The sequence below is a fragment of the Herpailurus yagouaroundi genome, unplaced genomic scaffold (genome assembly GCF_014898765.1).
Source record: "Herpailurus yagouaroundi ecotype Mexico unplaced genomic scaffold, PumYag 139, whole genome shotgun sequence".
In the NCBI taxonomy this organism is placed as follows: domain Eukaryota; kingdom Metazoa; phylum Chordata; class Mammalia; order Carnivora; family Felidae; genus Herpailurus; species Herpailurus yagouaroundi.
The window spans coordinates 9,551,784-9,564,101 of NW_024412394.1; the positions used below are offsets into that span (position 1 = coordinate 9,551,784).

A 12,318-nucleotide genomic window follows, 5' to 3' on the forward strand; every position below is an offset into this window, starting at 1 on the left:
TCTGAGGATGACAGTCTGGGGGCAACTTTGGGAGTTGTGGTGGCCTTTACTTTTCCTTGAAGACACAGGGGGGCTGTGCACCCAGGGGGGACTCCATCATCCTGGGGACCTGTTCACATGACTTCTTCAACTCTCCTCACTGGTTATACGTGTTTGGTTGACGCTATCTGGAGATTTTGTGTCTTTATTTTGTTAAGGGAAATACACCAAAAAGATGAGATTTTTCCCAACTCTTTTTTTTTTAATTTTTATTTTTTTTAGTGTTTATTTTTGAGAGAGAGGGAGCACGAGCAGGGGAGGTGGGGGGAGAGAGAGAGAGAGAGAGACAGACAGACAGAGAGGCAGAGAGAGACAGACACAGAATCCAAAGCAGGCTCCAGGCTCTGAGCTGTCAGCATAGAGCCCGACACGAGGCTCGAACTCATGAAACGCGTGATCATGACTTGAGCCGAAGTCAGATGCTTAACTGATTGAGCCACCCAGGTACCCTGAGATTTTTCCCAGCTCTTGATGGTATCCCTGATTCAGCACCTCTGCATATGCAGTGTCAGCTAATATATTGGATATATAGATCAGTCCAGTCTGGTGCTGGTTTGAATCAGTGCTGTCTACCAAACTTCCTGCAGTGATGGAAATATTTTCTGTCTAGTGCTGTCCGACCCTAGTGAGTTGCTAACCTCACGTGGCCACTGAGCATTTATAATGTGGCGAGAGCTCCTGAGGAACTGAATTTTTAATCTTGTTAGGTTTTAACTAGCTTACATAATCACACAGGGCTAGGGGCTACTTTTTGGGGCAGCACAGGTTTAAACCATTTTTTCATTGTGTTTTTTCCTGATGTTAACAAAGTATAGTTTTATTTAACAGGTTCTATATTCTGTTTGCTTTTCCCCAAACCATTTCTTATGTGTGACTTTTAAATTTTTTTAGTTTTCTAAAATTGATTTAAGTAATCTTTATTTAAAAAAAATTTTTTTTTCAACGTTTATTTATTTTTGAGACAGAGAGAGACAGAGCATGAACGGAGGAGGGGCAGAGAGAGAGGGAGACAAAGAATCAGAAACAGGCTCCAGGCTCTGAGCCATCAGCCCAGAGCCTGACGCGGGGCTCGAACTCACGGACCGCGAGATCGTGACCTGGCTGAAGTCGGACGCTTAACCGACTGCGCCACCCAGGCGCCCCTGATTTAAGTAATCTTTATACCCAACTTGGGGCTTGAACTCATGACCTCAAGATCAAGAGTCACACGCTCTTCCCACGAAGCCAGCCAGGTGCCCCTAAATTAAAAAATTTTAATTGAAGTATAGTTGACATACTATGTTCGTTTTAGGTGTACAACCTAGTGTTGTTGTTATATACGTTGTATTTTATGTATTCTATTTTGTATTTGTATTTATGTATTTGTATGTGTATTTATGTATTCTATTTTGCCATTCCCCCCACCCCCCTCCCCTCTGGCAACCTCCAGTTTGTTCTCTGTATTTATGAGTCTGTTTTTCCTTCATTGTTGTTATTGTTGTTTGTTTGTTTTGTTTTTTAGACTCCACACATAAGTGAAGTCCTATGGTATTTGTCTTTCTCTGTCTGACTTTTTCCACTGAACGTATCGCCCTCTAGGTCCATCCATGTTGTCACAAATGGCAAGATCCCATTCTTATGGCTGAATAATATTCAACTGTACATTTATGCCACCTCTTCTTTTTTTTTTTTTTTTAATTTTTTTTTTCAACGTTTTTATTTATTTATGGGACAGACAGAGACAGAGCATGAACGGGGGAGGGGCAGAGAGAGAGGGAGACACAGAATCGGAAACAGGCTCCAGGCTCTGAGCCATCAGCCCAGAGCCTGACGCGGGGCTCGAACTCACGGACCATGAGATCGTGACCTGGCTGAAGTCGGACGCTTAACCGACTGCGCCACCCAGGCGCCCCTATGCCACCTCTTCTTTATTCATTCATCTATCAGTGGACACTTAGGCTGCTTTCATTTTTGGCTGCTGCAAATAGTGCTGCAGTAAACATAGGGGTGCATGTATTTCTTCAAATTAATGTTTTTGTTTCTTTAGGTAAATACCCACAAGTGGAATTACTGGATTGTATGGTACTTCTACTTTTAGTTGTTGTTTTTTTTTATTAGGATGTTTTAGGTTTTATTTATTTGTTTGTTTGTTTTAAGTAATCTTTATGCCCAATATGGGGCTTGAATTTACAACCCTAAGATCAAGAGTTGCATGCTCTGGGGGGCATCTCAGTGGCTCAGTTGTTTGGGCCTCTGGCTAAGGCCTGGGTTTGGCTGGGACTTCGGCTGAGGTCATGATCTCATGGTTCGTGGGTTCGACTCCCATGTCAGCCCCTGCGCTGGCAGTGTGGGACCTGCTTGGGATTCTCTCTTTTCCCCTCCCCCGCTCCCCCCCTCCCCCAGGCTCTCTCTCTGCCCCTCCCCCACTGCCCCCTCCCCGCTCTTTCTCTGCCCCTCCCCTGCTCGTGTGCTTGTTTTCTCTCTCTCTCTCTCTCTCTCTCTCAAATAAGCTTAAAAAAAAAAAAATGAGGGGCACCTGGGTGGCTTAGTCGGTTGAGCGTCCGACTTCGGCTCAGGTCATGATCTCACGGTCTGTGAGTTCGAGCCCCGCATCGGGCTCTGTGCTGTCAGCTCAGAGCCTGGAGCCTGCTTTTGATTCTGTGTCTCCCTCTCTCTCTGCCCCTCCCCTGCTCATGCTCCGTCTCTCTCTCTCTGTCAAAAATAAATATTTAAAAAAAAACGAGTCGCCTGCTCTACCAACAGAGCCAACCAGGCGTCCCTATTTTTAGTTTTTTGAGGAACCTCTATACTATATTCCAGAATGGCTGCACTAATTTACATTCCCACCAACAGTGCATGAGGGTTCCTTTTTTCCCACACTCTTGCCAACACTTGTTATTTCTTGTCTTTTTGATACTAGCCGTTCTGATTGGTGTGAGGTAATATCTTGTGTATTTTGTAGGATTTATTTATTTATTTAGAGAGAGAGAATGAGAAAAGCACAAGTCGGGGAGAGGGGTAGAGAGGTAGAGAGAGAGAGAGAGAGAGAGAGAGAGAGAGAGAGAGAGAGAGATTGGAAGGGAGAATCCCAAGCAGGCTTCACATTTGGTGCAGAGCCCGGCACCGGGCTCAATCCCACGACCCTGGGATCACAACCCCAGCTGAAATCAAGAGTCAGACGCTCAACTGACTGAGCCACCCAAGCGCTCCTCATTGTGGTTTTGATTTGCATTTCTCTGATGATGAGTGATGTGGAGCATCTTTTCATGTGTCTATTGGCCATCTGTATATAGACCATTGTTTTTAAAACTTTTGACTGAGACTTACAGTAGCAAATAGCACATTTGTATCACAAGCCAACACACACATGTGTATGTACTTTTTTAATGAAAAAAGTTTTATGAATGATACTTACCTTTACTAAGTGTTATATATACTCTGATATTTTTCATTCCATTTAAAAATTTTTATTGCCCATTATGATTCACTCGATTGGTTTCATGACCTACTAATAGGTTGTCACTACAGTTAGCAAACCACCAGAGGAGGCAGTGGGGCCCACAGGGATGTCACTCACCAGTGCACACAGATTGAGATCTGTCTTTGGAGTGACCCCCTCTTGGTGCTTAGGCTTCGTCCTCTGCCGGCCTTTCTGTGACCTGGGAGTCAGGCCAGTGAGACCGCTTGGAGCCACAGGGATGCTAAAGGGTCAGTTTGTAGCCAGCACCCCACCCCTGGGCTTGCTGATGGGTAGACAGCCCTTCCCGTGCCCGCATTACCAGTGATATGAGCCAGGAGAGGCAGCTGTATTGTTGGGGAGAGAGCTGGGCTCTGGCATTAGACTGGGTACGGAGCCTTGCAGGGGACCACGGGTAAAGCTGAGGATGAGCCCCACACTACAGGGTGTACACTGGAGAGGCGGCCAGCCTAACTCAGGGTTTGGCATACAGCAGGTGCTCAGCATGTTCCTGGGCCCTTCTCTCCGGCTCGGTGGTTTCCTTCTTGCACCAGCAGCCCCTCTACTGCTCCCATTCGCTTGTTTTCGTTTCCGAACTTCAGGAACATAGACGCTGATTGACCATGGTCTTTGGTTAAGACATACTGTCATCATTGGTCCACACACGGGCTGCTTTTACTTAGTGTTATTTTTCATTTGTGTGCATGTGTATGTGTGTATATGTTTGGTAAGTTTTGATATTTCAGACTTAAAAGAGGATAAGAATAGTTCAAGGAACTCCTACAAACCATTTGCCCAGGTTCAGCTATTTGCATTTTGCCCCATTTGCTTTATCAATCTCTTGCTATAGGTACGTGGATTTTTTTTTTAAGTTTTTTTTCATGTTTATTTTTGAGAGAGATGGAGTGTGAATGGGAGAGGGGCAGAGAGAGAGGGAGGCACAGAATCTGAAGCCGGCTCCAGGCTCAGAGCTGTCAGCACAGAGCCTGACACGTGGCTCGAACCCACGAACTGTGAGATCATGACCTGAGCCGAAGTCGGACGCTTAACCGGCTGAGCCACCCAGGCGCCCCATACACGGATATTATTTTTATGTATTTTTTTTCCTGAACAATTTGAAATAAGTGGCAGACTTTCGACCTTTTGCAGTCAGATACACGTAAAACGGTATCACCAGGCCGTGATTTTTATTTCCTTGATAAGATTGGTTACTGGCAGCATTCTTATCTTCATTTCTTCTGATTGTATTACATGGTAGGTGACTTCTCCCTTATGAATCCTGAGAGTGACACTGTATGCCAGGAGAAACACACAGCTGGCCAGTAACTTGTTAAATAAGCTCCCCCAGGGACCTCTTTTCATTTGTTTGCTTTGTTTTTATATACAAGGAAATGCTACAGGTCATACGCATCCCCAGTGGGTGCTCCCAGGGTTTGAATATAAGGTGACAGAGTGAAGGGGCCTTGGGTCTTTACAAGCACTCCCCTGATACTCTGCTTTTTCCTGCTTGGCATGGGCCACCCTCTCCCTGGTGGTGGCAGCCTCCTGCAGGTACACTTCTCATCTCCTTTCTAGACTGCTCTCTCACCGGGACCCCTGCCCTGCTGTGCCTGTTCTGTTCCACCAACACCCAGCTGTGTGTGGTGTCCAGTGCTCCACGTGCTCCATACTTGTCCAGTCCATCGATACATACTTTTTAAATGTTAATATAATTTAATTGTGATTCCATTGAATATGTTAAGTAATGTATTATATACAATAATGATAGTAATAGCAATAATAATAATACACATGACTTGACATTTTATTTATTTTAAATTTCTTTTTAATGTTTCTTTTTGAGAGAGAGAGAGAGACAGAGCATGAGTGGGGGAGGGGCAGAGAGAGAGGCAGACACAGAATCCGAAGCAGGCTCCAGGCTCCAAGCTGTCAGCACAGAGCTGACACAGGACTCGAACCCGTGAGCTGTGAGATCATGACCTGAGCCGAAGTCGGAAGTTCAACTGACTGAGCCACCCAGGCGCCCCCATGGCTCGACATTTTAAAAAGGAGATCAGCGAAAAATATCCCCAACTCTCTTACACTTTGGAAAATACTTTGGCATTATTTTGTAGAGCTAGAGATACTCCTAATCTGTGACCAGTGTCTCAGTATTTTAAAGAAACTCAAGCATGTATACCCATCAGAACAATTATAGCAGCACTGTTGTTTTTAGAGAGAGACAGAGAAAGAGCACACACCTGAGCAGGGAAGGGGCAGAGGGAGAGGGAGAGGGAGAGCAAATCTTAAGCAGGCATCATGCTCAGCGCAGAGCCCGATGTGGGGCTCAGTCTCGGGACCTTGAGATCACGAGCTGAGCCGAAATCAAGAGTTAGATGCTTAACCCACCGAGCCACCCAGATGTCCTGCAGCAGTTTTTAATAGCCACAAACTGGAGAAAAACAAATATCCATTGGCAGTAGAATGAATTGTGGTGTATTTATGGTGAAAAAGGACTAAGTACAGTGATCCCCGCAAACAAACACACACAAAAACGGATGTATCTCACAATATTGAGTGAAAGAATCAAGACCCAAAAGTACTTCCAACTTTATCTGGTTCAGCAGGACTGAATTCTGTGGTTTAGGAATGAATGTATGTGTAAGTGGGAAAACTATAAAGAACAGCCAAGAGATTATTATTGTAAAAGGCAGGATAGGGGTTACCTCTTGAGAGGGAGAATATATGATTTAAAAGGAGCCCTTGGGGTTTCTGGGATGCTAGCATTGTCGGGTTTTGTTTTTGTTTTTACTTAGTGACAGTTACCTGAGTGTGAGCTTTTTAATTTGTGGGAGTATATGTATATTTTATGAAGTTTTCTTATGCAATTCACAATTTAAAAATATTTAGATTGCCCGGCTTTTCTACTCTCTAGTCCCCAGCTCCTCTGCTTGGAGGCAGCCAGTCCCATGTGTATGTTCATTCACACACATGCACAGAAAACACACACACACGCATATTTCTTGTTTTGTTTGTTTTAAGCACAACTAGCAGAAATTATGTAATTTTGAAGTAAAAAAGGAACAACCCACAAACATGTAAGCTGTGATTACTGTCCAGTTATGTTTCACTCAACAGGTGGTTAATATGGATGTGTTCTCCCTGCCCCATGTGCCACTTAACCTAATCTAACAGCTGCTCTGTGTCAGAGTGGTTCCAAGAGCTTAATTTCATTTAACGCAGTTCTTCTAACAGACCAGTGAGACAGGCGCTGTTATTATCCCCATTTTATAGAGAGGGAAATCGAGGCTGTTGCGTCTTTGCTTCAGGGCTCCCTACATGTCGCAGTGATGGTGTTGAGACCTCACCAAGGGTTGTGTCGGGGATGGTCGCCTTGATCTCTAGTCCTGGGCTGTTCTGACAGGCCCCTTTCTCGCTGCAGGTGTCACTGTGCACCCAGGTGGCCCTGGGCATGGAGCACCTGTCCAACAATCGCTTTGTGCACAAGGACCTGGCCGCTCGGAACTGCCTGGTCAGCGCCCAGAGACAGGTGAAGGTGTCGGCCCTGGGACTCAGCAAGGATGTGTACAACAGGTAGAAGGACACCGGTCGGGGTGGTGAGGGCCAGAGGGCAGGTGAGGCTTGGGGGTATGTGGGAAAGCGCTTAGTGTCTGCTTGATCCAAAGCTGGAGGGCTTGGGAGGGGACAGAGTTTCCCCATCCTTTCTCCAAAGGTGTAACAGGCTTCTTAGCCAGTGGGCCACAGGTCCCTGATGCTTGTAAGTTTTCTCTCTATAAAACATTATGAACCTTTTTTATAGCTTTATAACAGTTTATGTGTAATTTCACTGTCTGTATGGTTCCCTCTGTAACTTCCTAAGTTCAGTAACTGCTATCTTGAAGCCTAAGACTTGGAGCTCAGCAGCTACAGCCAGAGATTGCTCTGGAATGTGCACTCACTCTATAGCCTCTCCAGGGAACTTCCCCCTGGCTCTGAGTCACCACAGTTCCGTCTGGCTGTTCCTTTAGTCGTGATTGGTTTATCACTAGTAAAGCTCTACAACTTTTCTTTTCATGTAATGTGTTGTTTTTCACATTTTCTTTTAAACAGAAAATGCATATGATTGTTAGCTTTTATTATTTATTTTTTAATTTTTAAAATAATGTTTATTTTTGAGAGAGAGAGAGAGAGAGACAGAGCATGAGTGGGGGGAGGGGCAGAGAGAGAGGGAGACACAGAATCCGAAGCAGGCTCCAGGCTGTCGGCACAGAGCCCGACGCAGGGCTTGAGCCCACAAACCTTAAGATCACGGTCTGAGCCAAAGTCAGATACTTAACCGACTGAGCCGCCCAGGCACCCCCGATTGTTAGCTTTTAAAAACATTAACATTTAGGCAGATTTTGATTCTTAACCAAATTTTTACCCTCAGACCCCACGTGGATGCCTCCAAATTTCATCCAGCACACCCCCCATGCTTTGCATAAATGTTAACCAATTTCTCTGAGGGCCTTGCCTTGATGTAGAAAAATAGGGTTCTAGCCTGGGTATGAGACCCAGACGTGGGCTGAGGTTGGGATCCCAGGCCGTGTTCCCCATTCTACCCAGTGAGCCGGGGAGGCCCCACCCCACCCCTGTGTATGCTTCTTTCCCACAGTGAGTACTACCACTTCCGCCAGGCCTGGGTGCCGCTGCGTTGGATGTCCCCCGAGGCCATCCTGGAGGGCGATTTCTCCACGAAGTCCGACGTTTGGGCCTTTGGCGTGCTGATGTGGGAAGTGTTCACCCATGGAGAGATGCCCCATGGTGGACAGGCAGATGATGAAGTGCTGGCAGGTAGGCAGTTGTGTTTCCAGAGGTTGATTGCAGATGTTCTCCAGGTGGAGAGTTTGCTCAGGGTCCTGGGGCTGACTAAGCCTGCCTCACCTCTCAGGGCTGGTGTTAGCAGGTATACAGGCATGGCCACTCCAGCTGAAAGACTAATTAATATTTATATACTGGTTGGTAAATAGTCTTTGACCCCAGTGCCCAGTCCAGCTACTCTGATGCCTGCCCATTGACCCCACTTCAGTCCTCATGCATTGCCTGCCTCCCGTGCGGCATGGACCCTCTCCCCACCAGTCAGAGAGACCCGGGGCCAGCGCCAGGGGAATCATCACCTTTGATTGCAAGATACTTCCTGCACACTCCTTGAGTCAGTGCCCACCCACCACTGGCAAGCGCCCCTGACCCTGAGTTGCCCTCATGTGGCTGCTTATGGGAACTGCAGGCCTCGCAGAGTCAGACAGGTGGTTAAACGTTTCGACTAATGCTCCACCGGCCATCTTCCCTACAGACTTGCAGGCTGGGAAGGCGAGACTCCCTCAGCCTGAGGGCTGCCCTTCCAAGCTCTATCGGCTGATGCAGCGCTGCTGGGCCCTCAGCCCCAAGGACCGGCCCTCCTTCAGTGAGATCGCCAACACCTTGGGAGACAACCCGGCAGACAGCAAGCCTTGAGGAAGGAGCCCAGGCAGGCCGTGCCTCAGGATGGTGTGGGCAGGGGAGGACCTCTTGAGGGGCACCCACAGCATGATGGGCAAGATCCCTGTCTTCCTTGTCCCTAGGGGCCCTGCCCTGGGACCACAGGCACTATAAAGGTCTGGGCAGGGCCTGGGCTTTCCTCCTCTTCCTCATCCTCAGCCCTTGGGGAGGCTGATTCAGACCCAGACTGAGTGACCAGGGCCTTGAGCTGGGCAGCGTTCTCTGCGCCCCCCCCCCTTCTCCCATCAGGGACAGTATGGGTGCCTCAGGTAACCCCAGTTTCTGGCCTGGGTCTCCTTCCCTTAACCAGGTTCAGTTCTGCCAGTCACCTGCCAACTTGGCCCAGGGAGGGCTAAGCTGGATCTGAGGGGAGTTCTTTAATATACTCAAGTTTCCTGGCTTGTTCTAGTCCACGGGGCCTACCTTGGGGTCTGTGCCAGGATTGTGGAAGATGCACCAGTGAGTCCTCAGCCCGTGGACTTGTGCACGCTGACCCAGACCCATGCCTCCCCCGCACCCTTCTCTCCTTTCCTCATCCTAAGTGCCTGGCAGATGAAGGAGTTTCAGGAGCTTTTGACACTATATAACCCGCCCTTTTTGTATGCACCATGGGCGGCTTTTGTATGTTACTTGCAGCGTGGGGTGGGGGGCATGGGAGGGAGGGGTGGGCCCTGGAGGAGGTGGGGAGGGTGGGCCACCCCTGCCTCACACCTTTGTTGTTGTTGTTGTTGTTGTTTGTTTATTTGTTGTTGTTGTTTTTTTTTTTTAACACTCGCTGCTCTCAATAAAGAAGCCTTTTTTACAACCTGCTTCCAATGCTCATTCCATGCCGTTGTCCATGGATGGTGTCCCTTCTTCCGTCACTTATCAGAAGCGGCCACATGCCTTCATGAAGTCTAGTGGGGTTTGGACAGGAATAACCAGTAAACACAGGTCTTTGTCTCTGTTTCACAGAGCAGTTTAGAATACGGGTTGAGGATGCAAGGCCACCTCTTGTCTGTGTGACCCTGTGTTGCCCTCTGACTGCCAACTACTTATTCTTTGCTGGCTGGCTTAATCCTCATGCTCAGGTGGGGAGGGTAGGAGGCAGGGTGGGGGGACAAGTTAGAACAGGATTGGAGAAGGAATTAATAACAGATTCAGGTCTCTGAGTCCCTTTAAGATTCTAGGAGGGAGATAGAGCAGGTAGAACAGAGCAAAGAACTGGTGCTCGGTGTCTCATTGATGCCCTTGTTGAGGGCCCTCAACTGGTTTCTTGCTCCTTTGTTATTTAGACCTGGTGTCATCAATTTTATTATTATTATTATTATTATTATTATTATTATTATTCCAGTAGCTTCAGCCTGGTTCCCCATCCCAAAGAAATGAGTCCGTAACTCATTCTTTATTTTTATAATTTGTTTTTTAAGTTTATTTATTTTGAGCGTGAGAGAGAGCAAAGAGGGGAGGGGCAGAGAGAGAGAGAGAGAGAATATGCCAAGCAGGCTCCATGCTGTCCACACAGAGCCCCATGCGGGGCTCGAACTCACAAACTGTGAGATGATGACCTGAGCCGAAACCAAGAGTCAGATGTTGAACCGACTGAGCCACTCAGGTGCCCTATAACTCATTCTTAACTCTGAAATGGTCTGGTTCCTTCTGTTTCTCACCAAACTTCTCAATAATGGAAATAATAGCTAATATTTATTGAATACCTGCTTTATACCAATGACTTTGCTAAACACTTAACATGCGTCATTCTCATTTAATTTCTGCAACTACTCTATAGTTGTTGTACTCTATTATCATTCCCCTTTCTCAGATTAGGAAACTGAAGCTTGGGGTGGTCAGGTAGTTTCCCAGAGGTTGCACAGCTAGTGAGTGAGCCACTTACTTGTTGTTATACAGTGTGTCATATCCCTGAGATGTGTTGGAGTAAAAAAAATCTGAGAACAACTTTTCTAGAAGAGTGTTTTTTTTAATGTGGGTTGCAGCCAGTATTTAAAAAAAAAGTAACAATAGAAATTATTAGAGTACATCGTATATACCTTAAGGGTAAGTATTCTTTTACAAAATTTTGTTGGTAATATTTGATACATGTTTCTACATATTGGATTATGTCAGCCTTTGGGGTGGTGGTGCTGTACAATAAGCCCCAAATCTCAGTTGCTTACAATTTATTTTTCTCGCTCATGGATCTGCAGGTTGGTGAGGTTTGGCTGACCTTGGCTGGACCTAGCCCAGTTGGGCTGGGCTTGGCTCTGGGCTGAAGGTCTGGTGTGGGTCTCCTCTGCTGGCCCTAGAGCAGGCTATCCTGCAGTGACTGGAGCACAAGGGGTCAAGCCAGATCATGCATGCACCTATATCCATGAGTCTGTTAGTGTTTCATCAGCCAAAGCAAGTCACGTGTCAAAACCCAACATCAATCCCAGTAAGAGGTACTGCAAAGTCACGTGGCAAAGGATGTTGGATATCTAATTCCACCACAGGGTGTGAAGAATTGGGAGCAACGATCTAACTCACCACAGGTTATGATGTAAAAATGATTTCTTACTGTGGGTTGCACTCCAAAGAACTAGGAAGGTACTACTCTAGAAGGTCAATCACAAACTCCTGGTATCCCTTGACCGCTCGGCTGTGGCTACACTGCTGGCTACGTCTGCCTCTTCAAACTCTCCTCTCTTGACTTTGATGATGGTACTTTAGCTCCACCTTCTCTGACCAGCCTTCTCCAGCTCTGGCTGAGGCTTCCTTCTGTCTGCCCCAGAGCTAGCTGTTCTGGATTCTGTCCTTGGCTTTGCTCTCTTCATGTGCTTACCCTTAGGAATCTCCTCTCACGTCACATGGCTTTAATCAGCCCTTCAGGGCGGACAGTTCTCAGAGCATTAGCTCCAATTCTAGCTTCTGCCTCAAGCTGCAGACACACGCTGTCCATTTCCTACAGGACGTTTCCCACTGCCTGCTTCCCTGGGCCCTAACTGAACTTCTCTCTCTCACAAACCTGCTTCTTCAGCCAAGTTCTCTTTTTCCATCAATGGTACCAATGTTTGGAGAATAGTCACCCTTACTCAGTCCATTGTGAGCCCTCCTCTATATGGACCCCCTTCTCTGTCCAAGATCCATTTATTCTACCTCTACCCGGTTTTCTTTCTTCACTTAATTGTAAGAGAAAAAAAATTATTAAAAAATAATACTTGTCATGGAAGAAGGCAAATGGTACAGACTTGTATAAAGCAAAAAACACTCCTCTCTCTCCAACCCTGCTCTCCAGTGGTGAGTACCAGTAGTCTCTGGAGTGTGGCTTTCCAGACTTTTCCTGGGCACACTGAGTCACAACCTCTTTTCCATTCAATTCTCTCTAATGCTGC

The 12,318-nt window shown here is 46.8% G+C and overlaps 1 protein-coding gene across 2 annotated transcripts in view; it reads left to right on the forward strand.

Annotated features, from left to right (window-relative positions):
* Nucleotides 1–9,780, forward strand: part of PTK7 (protein tyrosine kinase 7 (inactive)) — a 63,904-nt gene extending 54,124 nt beyond the window's left edge. For both annotated transcript variants that reach the window (XM_040473565.1, XM_040473564.1), the window contains exons 18-20: nt 6,897–7,048; nt 8,109–8,287; nt 8,787–9,780. In XM_040473565.1, coding sequence (XP_040329499.1) covers nt 6,897–7,048; nt 8,109–8,287; nt 8,787–8,947 — 492 coding nt within the window. In that variant the 3' untranslated portion in view covers nt 8,948–9,780. The remainder of the gene's footprint in view (nt 1–6,896; nt 7,049–8,108; nt 8,288–8,786) is intronic.
* The last annotated feature ends 2,538 nt before the right edge of the window (nt 9,781–12,318 follow it).